The sequence below is a fragment of the Lonchura striata genome, chromosome 3 (genome assembly GCF_046129695.1).
Source record: "Lonchura striata isolate bLonStr1 chromosome 3, bLonStr1.mat, whole genome shotgun sequence".
NCBI lineage: Eukaryota > Metazoa > Chordata > Aves > Passeriformes > Estrildidae > Lonchura > Lonchura striata.
The window spans coordinates 72,961,349-72,985,296 of NC_134605.1; the positions used below are offsets into that span (position 1 = coordinate 72,961,349).

A 23,948-nucleotide genomic window follows, 5' to 3' on the forward strand; every position below is an offset into this window, starting at 1 on the left:
AGTTAAGATGTGAAGCAAATTTTTCATTATTATTTCTGTGAATATTTAACTTCTGTGTTACTAAAGTAATTCTTTACAGTCTCTAAGTCATTGAATGCTGTAATTCTAAGTGGATAGGTATTTAACTAGTCCCAAGTAATCAGATTTAAGCACCTTTGCAGAATAGTTTAGTTTCAGTTATCCAGCCACACAGGATCATCCTGGATTCAATAAAGACCTGAACTTGAGTCAAAATCAAACAATTTTCAGACTCTATTTGTTTATAGATACATATCTCAACTTGTTATTAGCATTTCCTGACTGTTTAATATAATGTAAGCAATTAATCCATCAAACTCTCAGATTCTTTAATAGACAATCTTTTCTGTTTACAGCTCTTTAGCCAGCCATAAAATCCCCTGCAAGAAAACCACCCACCTTTGAGGTTACTCCAACAGCATGTTAAAATGTGAGGGAAAACCAGCCTCCCAGCAATCAGATTCAATATGACAAGTCTGAGTGAAGAAAAGCTTCAATAACAAAGTAGCAGTAAAATCAACTACTGTCATATATACTGGTCTCATCAGCCAAATACCAAATAATGGGAAAAAATGAGGAAGAATTAATGTCAACTGTTAAATTTTAGGAGTTCTCTCGGAAAAAGAATCAGATGATGTATGATCCAGAGTGTCTGCACCCCCAAGTGCATGCCCAAGCACATGGAAGGAGTGGAAAATGCAGTTAGCATAGGAATCAAAGATTATTTGTTCAAACACTGAAAAAAAATTATTGTTTTTGCCCACACAACCAGACTGGGGCAAGAGAATTTGGTTTAATCAGGAAATAGATACCTTATTCATGTTGACAGACTCCTTGGAATTCTGACTCAAAACCAAACTTTAAGAATTTCATTTAATAAAAGATATTATTAATTTGTTATGGATCAAAAAAAAACCCAAACACACAAAGCACACCCAAAAAAACCTAAAGAAGACCTAACAGAAAAAAAACAAAAAAAAAACCCCAAAAAAAAAAAAAACCGCCCACAGATTCCAAGCTTACTCACATTTCAAAGCCAGAAGTTTTTAAATGTAAACTATAAGGTAATTAAGCAAAACCTATGATTATTGACCGGATTTTAATTTATAAAAATCATGTTTATCCACAGGTAAAAAATTGTTTGTCATTTTGATCAGACCGAAAAGTATATGTTGTGCATTCTAATAGATGCACCCTAATTTAAGAGGAACAGCTCAGGGACAGGACACAATATGTACCTCCTATTTCCATAAGTAAAAACAGGACTTAGGAAATGTTTCATTTTCTGTGTGGGCTTTTTTCTTCTCTATCACTTCATGCAGAATCCTATGACCTACCACAACAACTGTTAAAATGCAGTTGTAATGCTTTGCAAAGTACATGCAGGAATTTTATATCATTACGGTAAGAAAGTGAACATTTAATATTATTATTAAGCAGGATTAGGATGGATTTAAGAATGTTTTGAGAAGTAACATGAAAGTGAGACACCCAGTTCTAAAACACAGCCTTTCCCATTGTAATCCAACAGTTTCACCTGTAAAATCTAATGTAAAATCCAATTGCAGCACATGGCTGACTAGCATTCTTTTTAAAAGATAGCTTTATTCATTTAATTTACATAATACATTTTCAGCATTTATCAGCATCCTAAAAAACAACTTCCATAGCTATTGGTAAATTCTCAAGAACTACAGGCAGGGATTTAGGAATGGTAGTCACTTAAATTTGTGTTCTTTTAAAAGTAATATTTGGTTTTATCATGATTGAAGTTCTTCTCTCTTATGTTTGTCTGGTCACTACCAACATTTATCTGTTTACTGGAGTTGTATCCAGTCAAAAAGGCAAGGTCATGGGAGACCCATTACAAGAAAAGATAAAATCAATAACACGGGATCCTTGAACAACACTGCTTAAGATTTATTTATAATGAATAATCACATATTTATGTCATCACTTTTATGTATGGTTATACTTACAGCTCTTTCTTTTCAACAAAGGAAATAGTTCTAGAAAACTGGCACACGAAAAGTCTATGGATGAAAACTCCAATTGTTTAAAGTACACAAATAAAATGTCTTTAATGAGATACCAACATCTTCATAATTTTTTCCATTAAAATACTGAAAAATAAAATAATACAGCTCTATTCCATGTAACTAATAAGTTGATTGTTCTTCTGAGTTTTAGGTTCTCAACAGCTACTGGGCAGCTGTGAGATTACTTTGAATAATAAACTTTTTCTGATCAAGGTAATGATCAGAATAATCTACCTATTTAACAATGGTGAACAGTTATTTTCTCATGCCACAATAACATTTCTCAGCAGCACTGTTTGAGTATAGCATGAAACTATGCTCTGTAGTTTCTTCACTTTTAAAATTGCATTTTCCTGTCTCTAAAACAATTATATCAGTGCCCAGAAAGACAGACAGAGCTTCATTCACAGAATTTATTTTATCTTTTTTAGGATAGAAAATTCTAGTTTTCTCTTTTTTTTAATATCACAAATATGCTTGACTTTATGGGGTCTTTGTTAAATTTATTGGTTTCTTGCTTGAAATTTTGTATTTTCATGACCACTTTGAAAATATTCATGAAGCTCACACCATGTGAGAACACATTCTGCCACCTTCACAGCTCTTTGCTATCCCAGGCTCACACTACTTGTCAGGAAGCAGATGGATAATAATTATGAGTCCTTCCATCAAAAACCCCTGATGCATCCTCAGGCACTTCTCCTGGTTTACATTAATGACAACTCCAGCAAAGGAAACATACTTCCACTTTTTTTTTGCATTTGGGTCAACACAGCACAAAAAACCTGTGTGTGTGTGCACACATTCACACAGAGCTGTACTTGTAAAATCATTGTTGCCTAGTTCCTTTGTTCAAGTCACAAGGAAAACTTTGTGACATTTAAATTATTGCCAAAAATAAGTAAAGGGACATATCATCAAAAGCACAATAATCAATTGTTAACATGGATTAGTGAAAATATTGCTGTTTATTTTTTAAGTATACAACCACAGTGCAGTAGAAGACAAAAAGCTTCTATCCTTATAACCATCAGATGGGTGAGTAGAACACCAGTTGTCTGTAGAAACAAAGTGGAGAAGGCTTCCAAAAATATGTGTTACAAGACTTATAAACTAGAAGATGACAGTAAGGACAAAAAAAAGAAATTATTGTGAACAGAGTGCCTGTGGCCACATGACAGCTTTATCCAACTCAAGCATGTTCCCATGAATGAAAAGAGTAGAAAATACTCTGAAAAACAAGCCCACTCCTTATCTGAGAATAGGGTATAGTATTACCTTAAATTACAACAAAAGTATAGTTAATGAACATTGGTGATCACAGAACGATACAAATCTACAGTTCAACTTGAAATCTCCAATGTCTAGACATAAAAGGTCACAAATGGACAACACTGAATATGCTTTGATTGACTAATGTTGATTTGATCTTTAAATGTGACTTTTCATTGTTTAGGCAGGTTTGAAAAGACATTAGAAAATCTGATTTAATGCATTTTTGAACACATTTTTCTTAGCTGTATCACAGTTTCTGCAGGCATATTGAATGTTGTGAATGAGAGAGTCTGCTGAGATCTGAAGAGATAAGCCTTAATAACACTCATATTTTATAGTGTTTCCTTCTCAAGGACATCCAAGCAAATACATATAGCATTACTGGAAGGAAGTCACACGTATATTTCACAAATTTCCATTTTATTCCCTCAGTTGCTTACAGAAGGGCTTACCACTTCTCCTGAACTGACCTCATGCATGCTACCTTCAAGGCTAAAAAAAAGATAAAATCTAGGCAAAACTAGATTATTTAACTATGTTTCTGTTCTTCATGTAAACATCATAATATTCAATATTAAATTGAGCAAATTCTTGGATTTAGAAAAAAAAAGCTATGCTTATTTTGTTGAATTACCAGATCATTTTGTCAAATGTTATCTTTATGTTTGATTTTGACTAGACAGAAACAAAAATCTTACTATTTGCACAGTTATATATGGCCTTTTTAGACAAACAGGATTTTTTTTTCCCATCAACCCTCTTCAATTATTTTTTGTTATTTGTTGAGCATTGATGGCCTTGAATTCACCTGTATTATTTTTCGCAAACCACCTCCATCCTGCTTGTCAACTTTTTTCCTTTCAACAAAATGAAGAGAAGAGTGTTGTCAGGACTATCTGGGAGCATGTCCAAGTGGTTCATTGACTGAAATAGATCAGCACCTCAAGGTATGAAGGAAAGCATCAAAAACTTAGCTTTAAAAATTGAGTGGTTCAAAAGCACAGTTGTTAAAAACTAGCAAGATATACTCCCTCTGCACTTGATATTTTCTTTTAATAAGAAGAATCCCAGATTTCCCCTCAAATTAGCTATGACCAGTCAATGGCCTTGCATTTCAATTTTGCACAGTAGTATTTCCAAAACTCAGCTTTAGAGAGTGAAAAATCAAACATCCATTGCTGAAGCCACTAGAAGCATATATGGGTGCCTCAAAACACCAGAGAAAATTGGTATTTCTAAGCAATACTTAAACTTTTTTTAAATGCATAAACATTAAATTGAAAATGTGGCTGGGGTAAAGCCTTATAATTTGAATAAAAAAACATAATAAATGCTTTTTGAATTAAAAAATATAAAACTATATGTTAGCATAGCATACATGAAAACTGTAAACACTGCTGAACAGTAGAAATCAGATAAGCAAAGAGGTTACAAGTTAGATTCCCCAGGTCTCAGTCCTTATTTTGGTCATTAAGTGGCACAGTAAGAAACAAGAATGATGAAATTTAATACTCAAATGCACAGTGATAATTTATTAAAAGTTCTCTATTATATTTTTAAGCATTTATTTAAATATTTGCTATTAAAATGCATAAAATGTGAATATACATATTCCCATTAATAGATAATATATAAAACAAAAAACCACTGTGATTAAGCATTTTAAAATAAAATTAATTCTGCTCTTTTAGAGTACTCTGTGACATTCTAATTTTCCTAAAGTACTTTTTTACCCAAATTCTTAATGAATAAGTAGCATGGAACTTCATTTAAATATTTTCTGCCTTGTAGGATAAATGCTCTAAATATCAATGAAGTTATTGCTTTAGAAAAGAGTTTTCTCTCACAGAATATGTAATATTTATATTTGTTACTGTTATTTACATATATTTCTACATAGGACAATGTTTCTGATTGTGTTACGGCATTTGATCACTAGAACAAGTTTTTCTCCTACTATTGAACTGCATTAACCAATGAGTATACCATTTTCAACTTTAAGAAAATCAAAAACAAAGCACATCATCAGTCAAATTATTTTTATCATGCTGAATTTGTTTTATAGTACATGTCTCCATATTGTAAAGGTCAATAATAAGTGAACAACCAATGTAGGTGTAAAAAAGTGTAGTGGGGGAAAAAATTACAAGGAAAGACAGGTTCTGGAATTAGCACCTTTGCTAATGGTAACCAGCACAGGTGATTTGCCTTGAAGAGAATTGTATTCAACATCACTTTGGACCTAATCATGCAACTTAGAAAGAATACTCCATCACCAGTTCACATGGGCAATGACTATACCTGGGAAAAACCAGCAAGTACCCATGAACTTTAATACTATTTCTTCATTTTAGCATGAGAGAAATCTAAGCCACTCTTTTGCCAAACAGCATGCTACAGCTTACAGATTTGATTCTTATTTCACTTCATATTAACATAAGCCACTGAGCAGAATAGAAAGTTAGAGGATAATCAGACCTCAGGCATACAACAATCTTTTTCCAATATTTGATCCATAAATTGTTGTTTTGAATCACGACATATAAGAAACTTTACATAATTTCCTCTCATCCATGGTGTAAAGATAAAAACACACTATCATAAGTCAACTTTGCACTCAACTCTCAGGGACTGTACATCTCTAAGAATCTCAGTGTTTGGTATTGACTGATGATTGAGCACTCACACTAAAAATATAGGTAGAAATAAAAGAATTAATTGGTTTCCAAGTAGAATAACTGGTTTCATCAAAGCTTTGCAATGTGAACAGTTAGGGCAAGACTCAAAATATTTGCTGAAGTGAAAGTCAAATTTTACAATTGTGAGCTATGAGACTCAGATTGTCTTATAAATGTTTCATGCTTACTAGTGTAATTATTTTAATTATGGGCTCTTTGGTAAATCATGTCCTAATTGTGCAACTTCTAAATAACAGCATAAATGTGAGTTGATTGATATAGCTGACATATGTTTAGCTCTTGAGTTGATTGAAATAGCTGGTATATATTTAGCTCCTAGGGAAGGACAAAGCCCAAATGGATGGCAAGTTCAATAAACTAATCGTTAATAAATCTACCCAGATTATTACCTAATCATGTATATGCTTTGTTTTTAAGAAAAAAATTTTATATTCAGTATCAATTAGCTTAGGACAAAAAACATTTTAAAGTAATAGCTATTTCTATATTCAGAGAAATGTAGCAATTTGAAATGTTGTACTGGACATGCATAAAGAAATAATTTATGAAGACAGCACAGTTTTTCAGAGTGTAATATTTCTGCACCTTTTGAAGCAAGCTTGATAAGCTTTATTCAATAAATTTCTGTAAAGTAATCAGTTAAATACATGTGTTCACAAACAGCTCCTAATTTACAGGACTAACTGTGATTATCTATTGTGAAAACAAGCACCACCCACTTGCTGGCAGGTTTTTAGCAGAATGAGTGATCAGTCTCTGATTCAGCATTTTTGTATTTTCATGTCAGGAATAAACTGATGAGCCATTCATATATCAATCTTTTCCTTTTAAATTTCCATCTGAAAAATAATAGTTCAATATGTCATGATAGACACTAAAGCCAGGGAGAAAACAATAAATCGCCACTCAGTCCACGTTGACTTTCCCATATTGCTGATTCCATGAGAGACATGGTTCATCCAGCTCAACTTAAGCCATCTGAGTTATCCAGTTTAAGTCAACCTTGTCTAATCCTTCTGCCTCTTTCACTCTCCAAATGCTGCAGAGAAGCCCTAAGGCATGGCTTATACTAGGAGTTTAGTTTCAAGGCAGAAATGAGGACTTCCAGATTTTCACTTTTTCCATGGATTTCCAAGAAACTTAGAAAAACAACGACTTTCCAAGAAGGACCAGGAAAAAAAAAAAAAAAATCAAATAGACATTCCTCTAAGTAATCACTTTCCATTTCACTATTTCAAAATAAATAAGGAAAAAGACAAAGTGTGGAGAAAGGATCAAACACAGGAGCAAGGTACAAATATTAAAAAAAATAATAATAAACAAACATTTTTCTTTCAAAATTATTCTGCCCATCCATGAAACCATGTTTTTTCATTTTTCTGTAAATATATGATACTAACCTTTAGCTATACATACTAACATCAGATAGAATGTTTTTCAAACTGGTAAACAGAGACAAGCAGTAAAATATTAAGATAAAATAAAAGAAGAGGGGGGAAAAATAGTAATCATAATTTGAATTTAAAAGGACATCAAGTCTCTGAAAAAACAGTTCCTGACAGCAAAGTAGGAAAGCACTCCCTGGTCTGTTTTTCTGTCAGTTATGAAGCCTTATACAAGAATTAATAATTCTAACAAAGTTTTCTTCATGATGGAAGACTGACAGACACTTTCAATATTCCTAGTTCAATTGACTTAAAATCCAAATAACTGGCTTTTTGAAAAAATTAGGTTTTAAAGAGTCTGTGAGTGGAAATACTAATATAATAAAACACACATTCAGTTAATGTGCATTAATGTATTTCTCCAAAAATTAAAGTCTCTAAAACCCATAAATGAATTTTGCTTCCAATGCATGGTAACAAAAAAGTTTACTGTGAACTAAGAACAAACTTTGTGATCTAAACTCTACAGTGTAGCTGTGCTTTAAACTACTCCTACTGTAGCCTCCACTCACAATACCAGCAGGGAACATCTTTTTCTATACCCCAGGCAGAAGCACCTGGAAATGGAAACACTTTAAAAAATCCGTTACCTAAAAATGTGCATTTCATTTCAAAGCAACCTACCAAACACATTCCTAGATGAGTTACTGTGTTTCAATATCATTTAGGACTAGAAGAATAATGTTCAAGGAAATCTGAATCATGACTAATCCAAGTCACTTGCAAATTTTGATGCAAGTGCAATAATGCAAAAAGAACAGTCTTGACTTGAGCATTTGCACCCATTTTCCACTTCTAATTTTTGCCTAAAAGGAAAAAAAAAAAAAAAAAAAGCTTGGTGGTTTTAATTCATTAAGTACTTTTTAATGAAATTTAGATTGGTTTTGAGTTTGCTAAGTGTTTTACATAGCACTAATATAACACCTGCTTTGTCCAAATCTGGCTGAGCTCCAGTATTGGAATAATGATCATCACTTGTTTGCTCTGTATTCTTTGTATTCCTGAGATCATTGGCTGTTTAAATTGAAGGTGCCCAACACAATTATTATTTTATAACAAAGGAACTAAAGGATTCAGAGGGGAAATGGGGCAGGAGTGAGGACAAAAAGGGAGGAACACAGCATGGATGGCACAAAACAGGTACAAAATTATAAGTATTAATATGAGGGTGATCTTTGATTCTCCATGTTCCAGTTCAGATGTGACAGCATAATGACAGTATCTCATTATGTTATCATGCTGTTTAATCTAATCTTCCAACATACATTACAGCATAACACTATGAAAGCTTATCCAGGAAAAATTAATTTGCCTTACAGATTGGGGAGTATGGAAATAAGGCACCCTCTATTTTCTCTTTTGCATTATTGACATACCTTCTAGTAATTGTTCCTCTGAAAGAGATTAAAGAGGATGAAGGTTAAAACTCAGAAACAGACAAGGTAAATACATTAAGTAAGGTACAAAGATCTGCTTTATTTACAATGACTACAATTTACAATGTTTGGTTTGCTTTTTTCCCTAAATTGAGGGGTTTTTCTCTGGTATAAAATAAATACATAAATAAATGGGGGAAAAAACCCTAAAATTAAATTAATGAAGCTAAATTCTAATATTTGAGTTCAGAAAAATCTCCTTTTCTCTAGCTTTTTATCTCTGGTGGCATAAACTACATTTCAACTGGAGGCATTACTTGAACATTTCATCTCTTCAAAGGACAAGTAGCAGTCAGTAAGAAGCTATCAGGTAAGAATAAGCAATCAGTAAGAATACAAGCTATCAGGAAATTGTGTGAAAATCATTTTACAAGACAATTGGTGTTATAAATACTGGGTGAAAGGAACTGGGGATATTCCAGAAAGCCCACACGGATGAAAGCTTTCTTAACCCACATGAAATCTTGATAATGCAATAATGAGTATTTTAAAAGGATAAGTCTAATTCCCCTATCTGGTGCAATAAAGACTGTATACAGCTAATCAGCTTTGCCCTTTCAATTAAACTCGTCCAGGACGTTCTATGTAGTCAGCACCCTGAATGAGTCATTAAAATTCTCGTTCTGTAAGAGTTGTGTGCAGTGCACCGTTGTTTCTAAATTCCATTAAATCCAAACGGTCTTTATCGCCTCATGACCACTGTGACTTCAATCAGCCAATTTAATTACCTTACAAAATTGTCAGCAGAAGCAGCAAAGAAAAACAGGAAGGGTTGTGACGTTATCAAATTGAAATCTTCCTCTGTGCTGTTTAATCTAAGACCAGTCAATAACAATGCTTCTCACCTCCTTACTGCCTTCCCGAGGCTCTTAACCTTACTCTTCTTTCAAAGATTCCTCTTGTTGTTTGTAAGACTGATTTTGAATGCATCTTTGTGACGATGTTAACAGATATTGAAAGATTCTTGTCAGTTGGCAGTAAATTTTTCATTGGCATTGAATGCTGGACTTGCCAAGACACGGACCCCCGAGGGCTACCATGAGAGTTTGGCTTGCAGATTTTCATCACACTCTTAATCTGAAGGCAGACTGCCTTCCCCATTCAAACAAGATATGTACATTTCTTTTGTTTCTCTCAAAGAGAGGTAGAAACCTTACCCGCTCCCACTAAAAGGATATCAATGCAAAATCCAAGGGAAAGAAAGTACACATCCAGGAGGGTTAATGCAACTCCCTTAAGAAAACTCCACTCGATTACCCAGCAGGCATTTTCCACTTGACCTCTTGTCTCATACACATCTGCACATCTACACTGCTGTGCCATGACTTCGCTGGTTTTAATTGCCACAATTTTAAAATGGTCTCCTGAATCCCAGAACCACGTGTTTTGACACCCACTGTCACCTCCACAGGCAGTGGATGCAGTGAGACAACCTCTTCTCTGGTTTTGCCACACTCGAGCTCCTAAAAACAATTATATGGAGATAAACTCAATCTGTTTGAGACAAGGAGCTCAGCTAAGAACTGTCAGGTCACATGAAAGCCATACTAAATCTCCACAGAGGAAGATTTCAACGTCTGGCAATTCCCATCTGGGGGTACCCAGAAAGGAGTTGAAAAATGAGGGAGATTTTTCCTAAATCACAAAGAGTATATTATTTTATAATATTTTATTTGCTATTATTATTTGATGTAGGGTAATAGGAAAGGGCTAGCCTTCATGAGGACTTGATGTAGTATTTTTTAGAAAAAAATATTTTTAAAATAGTCACTAGTAAGAAATGCTTCTGGTGAGAGTTCAAAACTCTTCCTTTTTCCTTTGAAAAGTTTTTCCTGTCTCTTTCTTGACTTTCTTTTGCTTTTAAGCTGGAAAAAGCCACATGCACGCACACACCCTTCCTTTGTAGCTCATTGTAACACAAAACATTCAGCTCCCTCTCTCATCTGCTTCAAGTCAGGCAACTCCAAAGCACCAAAAAGTCAAAACTACAGGTATATGCCTCTACTTGTCTTTACCCTTCTTGAATGTCCTGAAGAAAATAAAACATCACACAAAGTGGGTTAAAACTTATCAGGTAAGTGAGCACCCTGCAGTGAAGATCTGCAGTCTTCCACCACATTTCCAGGAATAATGAGAGCAAATACAGCGGCCAAACCTCTTTCACCTTCCTGTCACAGGTCTCTCTTCACACCTTTACTGTAGGAAAGAGAACTGCTCACAGTAGTAGAGACAAGGCCGGAAACGGGCAATTTAAATTTTAAAAAGGACATTTTATAACGCTCCAGACTTCAAAGCGCTGACAATCAAGTTCCATATAGTGGTAGTAGGTGGGAAATAAATGGGGTTTAAATAGCCCAAGCTCTTACTGCCTTGGGCAAGACAAGGGGTGGGTTTCTAAAAACACAGGTGAGCAATTACAGGTATTTGACAGCTCTGAATGGGCTTGTTAATTCTGCCTTTCGGGGACAAGGTTGAGATGCCTTCAGGGGTAAAGGCAGATCTAAGAAAACAGCCCGACGTGCCCTGCCCCATGTCATGGGCAGGGAGGCCGATCGGCTGGGCTCTGGATCCGCCGAGTTCTCTGGAATTTCTTGGGAGCCGCTGCCATAGGTCTGAGTTTACACAGGGGCAGTGAATCGGAAAGCTGAGAAATGTGATCCCCGAGAACGGTACCGGTGGTCACGTATTTTGGCTTTTGTGCGGTGCCAAGTGATAAGGAAAAGGTTTCCATCACACTTAGCACACCGGAGTGACAAATATTGCTGCTGCTTTTCTCCCTCCTCAAGGTAGGACTTATCCTTTTATCCGCATCAGTGATTTAGGGCTGTTCCCATCTGACACCCTCGAGTACACATATAGAAAACCTCACCTTCAGCCTTCCCTGGGCTCGCTTGTAGGAAACTGTTCAGAAAGGGCAAGGGAGGGAGCTTGGTCGCATGCCCATGTGGCATTCAGGAAGGGCACCTGGTGGGATGCCCGAGTATCACGTTGCCAAACTCCAGCAGCAGCAACAGGCAGGTGTCCAGATGCCTAAGCAAGTGTCACTGGGGAGGGAACGGTGCCATCACACCAGCCTCTCTCCGTGTTTGCTCCATAAGGTACAGACCTTATAATATAGAAATAACCTCCCGAATGTGAGAAATAACTCAGGAGGTTCGACTTCCCTGTGTGGTTGCTAGAAGGTAGCTTTAGAGAGAGAGGAAGGGAGAGAGAGAAAGGACATGCTGGCTAGTCCCAACAATGAGAGGAGCCGTGGGAAGGACAATGCGAATCCATGGTGGCTAATTTGCACTGGAGGAATGAGGGGGCTGCAGCTCTGGCAGGCTTCAAGCTCTCCCCTGTTGCCATAGCACTGCTGGCTGAGGAAGAAGAGCGGGGGCTGGCAGGCTGCCTTCTGGAGGGAATCTCCTCAGATCTCGCTTCTCCTCGGGAAGGACTCCACGGCATCCCGTCGTCCTGGTCGCAAGGACATCCCAAAGGGACTGATAGCACGGGAACACAGAGGGGGCGGTAGGGAATTCCCCCTCAAAAATAAGCAGCTTTTCCACAGCTCAATCCCTGCTCCCTCCCTCCACCCTGCTATGCCCTACGCAGAGAGAGATGTCAGCCTTTGGAGAAGCCATGGAAGTTCTTTCTTGGTCACAGACAGAGTGAGTTAGCCTGGACTAAGCTAAATCCAGACTCCTTTAGAACAGAAATGTGCAACAGGCCCGGATAAGCAAGGCAAAAGTCTTTCTGCTTTTTCACGTCTAACATTCTCCACAACTTAATGTTCAGTGATGCTTTGGCGACAATTCTTTCAAAGACAGGGAAAAGCAGGCAGAGATGCAGAAACTGATTTCTACTTCGCTGCTACAGTGGAGTGAGCACAACTCGTTGGCCAGCTGTGTGACCAGAAGGCAGCTGGGAAGGGAAGTTAGCCCAGTAAAACATATGCATGCACCACCATGTCACTGGGTAACAGAGACCCCCTGCATCACCTTTCAGCCTCGCGATTATTTATTGCTCTAACGCTTGCCAAAGCGCTACTCTCTAGGGCTGTCTCTAGAGCTACACCGGACTGAAGTTCAGAGGGAATGTCGCTCTAAAGGAAAGTCCACCTCTTGCTAGTGCTGTGACCAGGAATATGTTTGTTTACATAGCTATACATGAAAGTAACTCAGGCTCCTAGAGACAGACTCTCGGCCCCGTGGAACGACAGACAGCCGGCCGGTGCCACATTACAGGCATCCTAAGCACTAAATTCACAGCAATGATTACGGATCAGACTGATTGTAAAATAGACCCTCACAATGATATACGGGCCCGTTTAGCCATATCCAAAGAAACAGACATTCCTGAGGACGGTTGCTAAGAGCAACGTGCCATAAGCACCACCTTTAGACCAGATGGAAGCAGAAAAAAAGTGCTGCTAGGAATTCAGAGACTGGTAACAGCCTAGTGACTTTTTAATCATTACTCACCCTCCCCTCCATATAAAACTGTGTGCGGGGGTGCTGATTTAAATTAAAATAGATACAAACCAAGGCATTATTCCCAGGCAAAGGCAAGAGATTTCTGTGCCCCACAGAAATGGATGCAGCAGCTGTCACAGTTTATCGCGGACAGCGGGAATGCGGGAGATCCGCTCTTCCGCCGTCCACCCGTGCTGTCGGCAGGCACAAAGAATGCTGCTTGTATGGGGGAGCAATTGTCAGCCTGTCCCTTTCTGGCCGCGGCTCGCCCGCGGTACCCGGACGACCAGGAGGTTTGTGATGCGGGGCTCCCATCGCATTTCGCCCCAGACTCGCACCGAAGGACATCCCCGCCCGCACAGATCCCTTCGGACCTGGTTTCTGAACTTTCCGTCCTGCCTTTCCTTACTTCAAAACTTCTGTGGAGGATGCAGCGGCTGGAATTTGTGCCTCGCTTGCTTGCTTAGACACACGAACATGCGCGCTTGCACAGGCAGAGCTCTTAAGGTTAGTGCCCTGGTCCAGCTGGGATAGCCTTTAAACTCTAAACCCTCTCTATTCTTAAAATGTCATTCTGATCTTCTTTTTTTTTTTTTTTTTCCTTTCTTTTTCGCGGGAGAGGGAGGAACTCCTACAACTTTCCTCGCATAGAAAAGCTGTGCTTTTGAAAGGTACCGCAAAGCTCTTCCCCAAACACCGTTCAAGACATAAATCATCTCTTCTCTAACCCTAAACGCCACTCAAGTGTCAAGCAAACAGACAGATACTTCAAGGGAGATCAGCCCAAAGGTCTCAAATCACAGCGTTATGCTCGCACGGGATCGGCTCACGGCGGGGGGGATCAGAGACGGGCGGCCGAAACTCAACAACTATTTGACAGGTTTTCAACTGATCAATCACCGTATTAGCCATGCTTTCCCCTACTATGGAAACAATAGAGCAAAACAATGGAAACAATTACGAGGAAGCCACACAAGCTGCGCAGAGCCTCAGGCAACCACGTTTGCCAGTCTTTTTTCTATTGTTATTATAATTATCATCACCATCGTGCCGTTACTACGGCTACAATGAGCAGCAGCGACAGAAAAAAAATCACACAGCAATTCATCCCTCCGGATGCAAAATAAAGAGGGACTTCGCTACCCGACTCCGGTAGCACGTCCCAGCTCTCCCCCAGCATCCCCTTCTGAGTCAATCCTCCGCATATCACATTCAGGCTTAAAAACACAATGAAAAAAGTGTCGGGAAATCTTACCAAATCTTAATACATGTGTGGTTCCTTGAGAATATCCAATCCACAGTAAGCAAAAAAGGAGTCTAATGGTGCATCTGAAGACTGAATTAGTTACAATATGGGAAATAATCTTCATGATGTTTCTATGCACACACGCGCTGCCTTACTTCCCCCTTCTAAGCCGTCAGGTTTCCCGGTAGGGTGAGAATGAGGATACGTAAACTGATGGCCCTCAGACACGATCACGGCATGGTCACAGAGAGCAGAGAGTCTACGCTTCCCAAACCCATTAGCAATCCCTGCATGTTCTTCATTCACTGCGCCAAGGAGCAACCTTCAACTGCAAGGAATGGTGGGACATCCATGTTAGTCAGGGGAGAATCCTTGAGAAATCCAAACACACACAGTGTCCAGCCGAGTAAACCTGGGAGGCGAGAAAGGAGGAAAATCAATAGGTAATCCAGCTCGAGAGATCGCTGAGGTACCGCCACATAGCGAGCGCCCGCCGTTTCACTGGCGAAGCTTTTGCCGTGCTCCCATTCTACTGCACTGCTGCACAGCTTCTGACGCGAAGCCAAGATTAAGTGAGAGAAATTGAGATAGCTCTTCTCTGCTTAAGGCTGCCTGCCAGACAGCCTTCCCAATTTCTATTATGCAACCGATCTGATCGCCCAGCTTTGTCGGAGGAAAAAAAAAAAAAAAAAACCAGCTCGGTTATATTTACATGCTTCTTATTGTTATTAGTTATTCAGTTGTTCTGAACAATAGCTATAAGGGGCGGGGGGGGCGGGGAGGGGGGGGAAGTTCTGCTAGAAGGGAGAAGGGAATCGGTTGTGTGAAAATCAATTCCTGTATTTCAATAGCTGACTGCTTGGGTGGAGATCACTTTAGAGTTGTGAAATAGAAGGCTGACAACAAAGTCATGCAGGTTATCAGAGTAACGTTCAGGTTTCAGATAAGGAATAAAAATTACAATTATTAACTGTTACTAATTTTAATGCATGAAGTAGGATAAATGTTATGGCTTGTATACTGACTGTCCCTAGGAACTTGCTCCAGACTCAGTGATAACGGAGCACCAGGCTGCTTTTGCAAGGTAACAGGAACCGGCAGCTCTGGAACCTTGTTGCATGCACAGACCTGTTTCGCTAAACTTGCTTGAAATTGCAGTGTTGCTTAAAAGACAGTAACTAGGGGATTTACTAGTTTATGATTTTCACTTTATTCTGCCACTCTCTTATTTTGCACTCTGCTTTCCTTTCCTTTTATTATGGAAATGTTGCTGTTCCTCCCTATACTATGATCTATGTAGTTTGTCATTTTGCTGTCCTCAGTGAGAACAACAGCATTTCCCAATTTGATAATGGGATACTGAGTTTATATATGGAAATGCAGCCACAGATTTTTGTTTTTGACCAGGTGTTCCAAAGAAGATAAACCCATTCTGTGGACTACTTTAGATTTTCCTTGGAAATGCAATTAATTGTGTGTCTGCATCCACTGAAATACATTAAACCAGGACTGCCAGACTTTGCAATCTAAGTCATGATTTGCTGAACCTGCTTGAGCTTTACTTCAAACACCGAAATATAATTCCTGTATTTCCCATCAGGAAAATGAATTAGTTTTTTCCTACATTCTGCCTACAGACATCTTTTGTCTCCTTTATCCCCCTCCTTTGCTTTTCATTAACAAAGAAAATATCACTGGGAGACTTTCCCCACAGATATGTACAGAAAAACATAGAATAAACCTGACTTTACAGAAGTAAATACAAATTATGCCAAGCTAATGAGAACACTCTGTGAAATCTATCAGAAGCAGACCACGGCAGAGGTGAGTTACAGTTTATTCTTAATTAACATCTGTGTGTTGTAGACCTGTAAATAAGTAACAGCAGCATTAGGATTATAACTTGTAGTGTTTGTGCTCTGTATCCCTAGAAGTGTTAGCAATTCTTAGTAACTTTTTATCATTTTGCCTTACTGATTTCCTCTGCACACTTTTACTTAAAACACTGTAAAATGCTGATGAAAAGAAATGTACAGCCTGCGAGAGGATTATTAAACATCATTGATTTTTTTTTTTCCTTAAGATGGAGGTATAACTGCAGTGTCAAAAATAAGTATCATGAATGGCTAGTTCTGCAGTCTAGCATGGAATTCAATCAGACGATTTGACTATTGGAGCACTTTAAAAAGAACACCTAGTATTAAAAGCAAGGATATCTAGCGACTCCTTCAGTTCACACTTAGAATATCTCCCAGCAGAAAATGCAGAGATGCTTTTTCTTCTATTTACTATTTCATTTATTCTCTTCTACTCGTTTCTATTTTTCATAGTCCAAGGAGAAATAAAACCAACCCACGTGAACATTGTGAAAGTTCATTGTATCCCTCCCTGCTGTTGCTGAAATAAAGAATATGATTTAGCTATGTTTTTAATTGTGAATGCTCAGGTGCAGCTTGCAGTCTAATCTGATTTTTTTTACTTATTTAAGTTTGTTTTGGTGAGAAGTTTTGAAAATATTATATTCATCGTCAGGTTTAGCACATTAAACAATACATAAACTTTGGACAAAGTGACTCCTGTCGCCAGTTTGATTTTCTAAAATCTCTTGGAAAAAAAAATATACAGCTACCTGTAATCTTAGCCCAACAGAGCACCCAGCTCACGGAGGCGTTTAGAACTGGAATCATAAAACAACTTGTGGTTAATTCCTGTTACTATTAAACACTCAGCAGCCCACGCTGCAGCCCCTGGTCTGACGCCTGAGGCTCACGCCGAGTTTCCTTTCCCCCGCGCCAGCCCCCGCCGCCGGCAGCGGGCTCAGCACCGCGGACAGCGCCGGGCGCGCCCCTTCAGCACCGCGGACAGCGCTCCGGCCGCCCCCCGCTTCGGGTGTCAAAACGCCGGGGGCTTTTTACCCTTTCCAGTCGCTTCACAGTGCGGAAAGGAAATTAAAACCTGTTATCGGCTTCTTTAAGGATACATATTATGCCCTCTATTATGTTATCTAGTCAGCTATTTTATGGCATTTTATGGGTTCAGAAGTACCGATGTCCTCCTTATCTACTAGCAGACATCGCCTAATGCTGCATAAACATTCCGCCCCCTTCTTTCAAACCCTAGCTCCCACCTTGAAGAAAAGTCGTAGTTAACCCAGAAATATTTTCTCAAGAATACGAGTCCCTTATATAAAAACTTAAATCTTGCAAGACATCAGATGTTTATAACTCACTAAATATTTGGTGACTGAAGATGACTTATAGACTACATAATTGACTAAATCTTCAGTCTTCCCCACCCTAGACTCCTTTTCAGTTAATTGGACTTTAACTCCACTTCTTCTTCATGAAAAAGACCAGGATACCTTCTTGCATCCTGTAGACTGATTTCAACATGAAAACAGGTAAATATTCTTAGTGCCTTCAATATTTCTTTCCCTGTGAGATGTACAATTCAAAGTCTGGAAATCCCTAATAAAATGTCATGGTAGATAAGCTGGTCTTCTGTTTTGGGATCTTGTCACCACTGTTACACAGCTCTTTTCATATTAAAGTCTGTATGAAAATGCCCTCTACACTTCAGTGATCATCAGCTGGGAAATCTACAATTCCTTGGATATACGTTTTGATTTGTGTGGTCATCTATTGTAGACATGGTGGTAACACATCTTCAGTACACAAGGACATCTTTAATATACAGGACTCTGTTCAAGTGTAGTTGATATGAAAAATAGTAATACAACTATAGACAGGGAAAGAAGAAAATACAGTCTGAGGCCTTATATCTTTTCTGGGTAATAAAAACCTACTACAGTTTCAGCTGTGTGTCAAGTATAAATGGTGTACATTATGTACATAATGTTTCATTTGGAAAGGGGAGATATGTGATTCTGATTACCTTACTATATCAGGAGCTTTTGCCATCAGATCTAATTTTTATGCACTGTTATCATTATAAAAGTTAACCCAGTTCCAGCTAGCTGCCACCTACTGGGATGTATAGTTTTATCATGTTACTTTAGAAAGGAATGGGCTTTTATTTTCAGGTCATAGTTGTGCCTCTAAGAACAGATAGTGAGGTTTTTATATCACGTAATCTACTATTTTAACCTCTCACAACAGCAGCTGCTATAAATTTAATGTATGTACAACATATGGTCCCCCAAATGTTTCTCGGACATTTTTCGGCAAACCCTTGCAAACGTTTCGGATTCACATGCCACCACAGTCCTCCTGCTGTTGCAATCTGGTGTGAGGAGAGCCACAGCTTACTGCAACACCTGACCAGCATCTCTAGATCTCTAGAATCAAGTAATGCAGCTTTGCTGACAAAGCAATAACACAGTCCTCCCTTCTAAAACATTTGCCAAAGTATTCAAATGAATGTTGATATTATCATTTAAAACAAATTGTGGCCCACTGACATTTCACTCCCACCAGCTATAAAAAACCCCTTTCTCGGTCTTTCTCTGTTTGTTATTATCTCAGTCCAAATATACAACCAAGTTTCTGCTGTGCCAATGATTAATGACATTTTAAGATGATAATTAATTTTTAGATACTGCAAAGACTTGTATTCTAATTAATGAAGTGAGTGTGCAATAGACTTTCTTGTTCAGGCACTTTTGAGTATCACAGCAATGCACTTTCCTAGCAAGTTTTAAGCAGCAAAAACTAATACTTTTGACATGATCTACAGATCAGCCTTTGGTCCCTTCAGCTTCCTTCGGGACTGAGGAAGCTGTGCAAGATTTTTGGAGGAAACTGATGATGCTTTATGCTTTTCCTGCTGTACTCCCCCAAAAGTTTCTAATGAGAATATGAAGAGAGGTTTCCATTACAATCTATTCATTCCTTCTCAGTGCACACAATGCTCTTGCTATCATGCCTGCACTCCGTAGGCAGGAATGTCTCTTGCTTTCCAGAGAGTGTCAGCGCCCTGGCTACTTTAGCGATGGATGCTTACCCAAAGAATGCTGATTTTGCTCAGAAATAAATTACAGGGCTGCCGATAAGCCGAAAGGGGGACTGTCTGAGCCGTACGGTGTGGGCCGGGGTAGGGGCAGGAGGAGACCTTACGGAAGTAGAGATTGTTGTCCACCCACAACTCTAGCGAAGTTAGAGCCCGGGTTCACCTCCGCTCCCCCATGAGAGCGGGGGGCACATCCTCAATGCAGCCGGTTCGGCCTCCCTGAGCCCGGCTCGGGAGCAGCGCTCCGGCTGTGGAAGGGAGTTCCGGGCTACCGGGAGGGCACCGGGCGAGGGACATGGGGGGCTGCGCTGCCCTGGCCTCTTGCTGCCCCTTCCCACACCTCCACTTTCATCGTGGGGCCAGCGGCGGCTCTGACGATGCGGAGCAGCGATGGAAGGAAGACAGGAAGCCGACAGGTCAGTTTTCCCCACAGCGAGGGACAGACCCGGGCGGCAATAGCGCTCGGGTCGGCCAGCTCAGCGCCCGCCTTTGCCCTGAGACACCTGGCCAAAAGCCATCGTGGTGTGCAGCTCTCGGCACAACGCGGCCACGGTGCATCCCCCGCCACCCCCCGCCCCCCTGCAGCCCCTCACTGGCATGCAACCCCTCCGGCCGTGGCGGCCAGCCGGAGACCCCGGGACATCCTCCTACCTTGAGCTGCGGGAGGGGAATCGGGGAGGGAGAGGAAGGCGGAGGCGGGGGAGGAAGGGCGGTGGCAGGACGCCGGGGACAGCCCGGGCTGCGGTGCAGCCGGCGTCCGGGCACCACTGACGGCGGCGGCAAGCGGGGAGGGAGGGAAGGAGGGAGCGAGGGAGGAGGGAGAGCGAGAAGGAGGGAGGGAGGGAAGGAGGGAGGGATGGAGGGAAGGGAGGAAGGAGGGAGATCCGCCTCCCTTCGGGAGCTCTGTTCAGCGCCCTTTAAAGGAGCAGAAACCTGCTTTCTCTACGGCGGCCACTGCCGGCTCCCCACACCGCCAAGTCTCTCCGGTGCCCGCCGGCCATCGGTGGGCGCAGGGTTCCTCCCCGCGCAGTCGCCCGAAGAGCTCGAACTCGCCAGACAGCGAGTATTCACGGCGTTAAAAGCCCAAGCTCCTAACTGGGGTCCTCGAGCCCATTTTGTGGACGCGGAGAAAGTGGGAGTTGAATCCTACGCTTGTGAAACAGCTTCAAAGACCCCTGCCCGTCCCAATTTTCCCCGTGGATGAGGGGATGAGTGGAGTGCTCTTATCTCAGCCTGCGGGGGTGCTAGAAAAAGCTTCGTCTGCTTCTCGACTTGTTCTCATGCTGAAACCCGCCTGTCCCCGCTCCTTCCTTGAACTAGCGGGTACTGAGCTCGGGCACTTCCCCGGGCTGGAAGAGGATCCCGGGAGTGGACGACCACATCTGTCCCAACCACCCCCCTCCCCCTCCGCCCCCGACTCGCTCCGAAGCGTCAACGCTGCGGGAGGGGGCTCTGGTAAAAGGACCAAGGCCTCCCTGGTGAATTGGGGTGGGAAATGTGTTGTCCGCCCCGCCTTGCGGAGCGCCTCCCTCGCCCAGCCGCACTCGCCCCCGCAGCGCCACAGGCGTCTCTTCTCCTCTTGTGGGCTTCTCCCGATTTTGTTTCGTGACTAGGACATGCCTAGAAGAGCTGCAGGATTTCCCCTGCGCCTCCCCCTCCACAGCGCAGCCTTCTCGAGGTCTGACCTCTAAGCAGATGTGATGAGCAATTTGATAGGAAAATCCCTGTCTCCTCGCCTTTCCCTAGCGGAAAATTCCCGTTCCCGGATCCGCCGGGGGAGCGCAGGCCGTACCCCACAAAGGATGCTCAGGCATTGCCCCGCTTCATCTACCCAAGCGACAAACCGGTTATCAGAGGCAGGAGGGGAGGACTCAAAAAGCGCTGAAGCGATGGGGCTGGAGCGGGTGGGGGTGGGTGACTGAAAAGCTCCTATAATTAAATAAACAGCAGAGTTGTTGTGCGAAGTAAATAAATAGTCAATGATCCCTTTGTGGAGCCGAGCGCAGGCGGCACAGATTGCGACGGGCTCGCAGCGCTTGGGCTCCGGCCGCTGTGACTTGCAGCTTAATCGGTCCCACAGCACATCCCTTAATTACTTGCAGCACACTTCCATGGCCGACAAAAAACTCATTAGTCAGTTCATTTGCCTGAAGCGGTAATGGAGATAACTCCTGTTAAAAGCAAGCACACTACTAAAGCAAAGCGCTTCATGCCACCCAGGGCGGTGAAGGGAGCTGGGCAGGAGGTTGCTTCTCCAGGACTCCAGGACTAAGTGGGTCGCGGGTGGAAAACAGAGTGGAAGAACGTCGTGGAAAGCTGAGTTCTGCGCGATCCCGCGATCCTGCAAGAGGGAAAGGTGTGGCGGGGATCGCCACAAGAGCAACCAAGTAATCTCCACGATCTCCGGGGAAGGCAAGGCGGGTTAACGCTGCAAGACCAGCCATATGATGGGAAGTGTATGAGGTCGGATGATCAAACGTTTGTGCAAGCACCGATTCGCTGATTTCATCCCTTTTTGTTTTATCACTGTCTGCATTTGCATTGTTACTTACTATCCAGAGTTTTCTGACCAGAGAACAAACAGAGAACAAGTCAAACATAAAAAATACATGAGTCAAAGCTGTCACTCTAGGATGGCAGAAAGGAAGGCAGGGGAAGAAAAGGGGTACGGTTCTAACATTACAGATGGGTTGTGTAATACCCTCATGTATTCACTTCAACTCAACTACATTGATTTAGAGCCTTTTCCCTTGTTGCCTGGGTTACATTTCTATCCAGACGTGAAATTCTCAATGCTTTCCTTAGCCAACAACAGTTTATCAAGAATTAGGTCCTCTCTGACAAGAAAGAGGTTCCCAGTGCCACCAGTGCTGTTGTCGTTCTTATTGTTATCTATTGTTAGGGTGTTTAAGGACTTCACATATGTTTCATTAATGAAGAATATTGGAGCAGGAATGTTGGATGAACAAGCCTAAGATCACACTGCAAGTCAGGGACATAATGGGAAGACAGTCTGTGACTAACTTCTCAAGTGTTAACTATTGCAAAACTCCTTCATTTCAATACTGACAGAACTTTTCATGTTTCTTCCCAGTTACACTGAAGGAACTTTGAACTTTATCGGGATTTACCACTAGAAAGAAACAGGAAAGTACAGACTCAGTTTGTCAGTATCTAAAATGAGATGTAGCAGAGAATTTGTCATACAAGATCCTGGACGGTAACAAGAAAACACAAAGCAAAACAACAAACAACAAACAAAAACAAATAAAACAAATGACCAAACAAACAAACAAAACCTCACAACCTCCCCAAGCTACCCCCAAGCTTCCTTCCTTGCTTGCTTCTGTTTTATTGTTGACTATTTTAATTGTAATTTATAAATTTATCAAATAAGAATATATATGTCAAATATACACCATCCATTTAAAATAATTTTTATAAATGCCAATAAGAGTTTAACCCCATCAAAAATAAACATATCTGCAAAGATCTTTGTGAGAATGGGTTTTGGGTTTGTTTGGTTTTCTCAGCATTATTTTTAAACGTTTAAAATGAAATTATCTGGGTTTATTACATTCCCATTAGGTTCATTTACACCTCAGAGTTAGGTGTAATGTAAATTTGTAGCCTAATTACTTTAAGACTTCCAAAATGAAATTACCAAAGGATAACAGATTCATCCTTTCCCCACAGAAATCTATCAGTAGTACACAGTAAATCTGAATATTTTATAATTTTTTTTCCTGCTTTGTCTTTCCATTTAGGTCAGCTATGATAGCACACACACACTGACAAAATTTAAGATCTTTCAAAAGAGTTTCCATCAAATATTTTTCATAATGCCAGATCTGCAAAAACCCCAAACCAACCAAAATAACAATATTTTAGGGATTCTGGATGCTGTGGCTTAACAGCCCTAAACAGATTCTGTCCAATTTAATGACCCAAATCTGAGCACTGACATTTGTTCAAGATGTGTGGTTCACAGCTTGTGCCCTGCCACAGAAAACACTGAATCAAACCTTTGGGACTTCAGATTGCAGGCAACTGACTTTTTTGTTCTTTCTGCCAGCCATTGTTTTAATTTTTTTTACCCTCTTGCAGTTGTAAACAATACTGCATGGCCTTTCAGGAAATCTATCTCCTACTGCTATGACATAAAGATTTTTGGTGCATCTCATGGGCAAAGAAAGAATTATCCTCCCAAATGTTGCCTTTTCACAACTTTTAATGATGACTTTGTATACTTATATTCTTGGTTAATCTGGCTGCATGTATCACGGCTTCATGTCCCTTCAAACTGAAGAATGAGTCAAAACAGGATGGAATAAAAACAAAAACTCTAAAAGAAACAAATCCCTTTTC

General features: G+C 40.5%; 1 protein-coding gene across 4 annotated transcripts in view; it reads right to left on the reverse strand.

The window, feature by feature from the left end:
• The window catches only part of GRIK2 (glutamate ionotropic receptor kainate type subunit 2), a 347,561-nt gene extending 327,176 nt beyond the window's left edge, over positions 1 to 20,385 (reverse strand). For 2 of the 4 annotated variants that reach the window (XM_021533827.3, XM_077782282.1), the window contains exons 1-2: positions 20,232 to 20,385; positions 14,622 to 15,024 (exon numbers count right to left, since the gene is read on the reverse strand). In XM_021533827.3, the coding sequence (XP_021389502.1) occupies positions 14,622 to 14,736 (115 nt within the window). In that variant the 5' untranslated portion in view covers positions 14,737 to 15,024; positions 20,232 to 20,385. Of the gene's footprint in view, positions 1 to 14,621; positions 15,289 to 20,231 lie in introns of those variants that run through there. The other 2 variants (XM_077782281.1, XM_031504400.2) reach the window with 1 other exon arrangement.
• Positions 20,386 to 23,948: the final 3,563 nt, after the last annotated feature.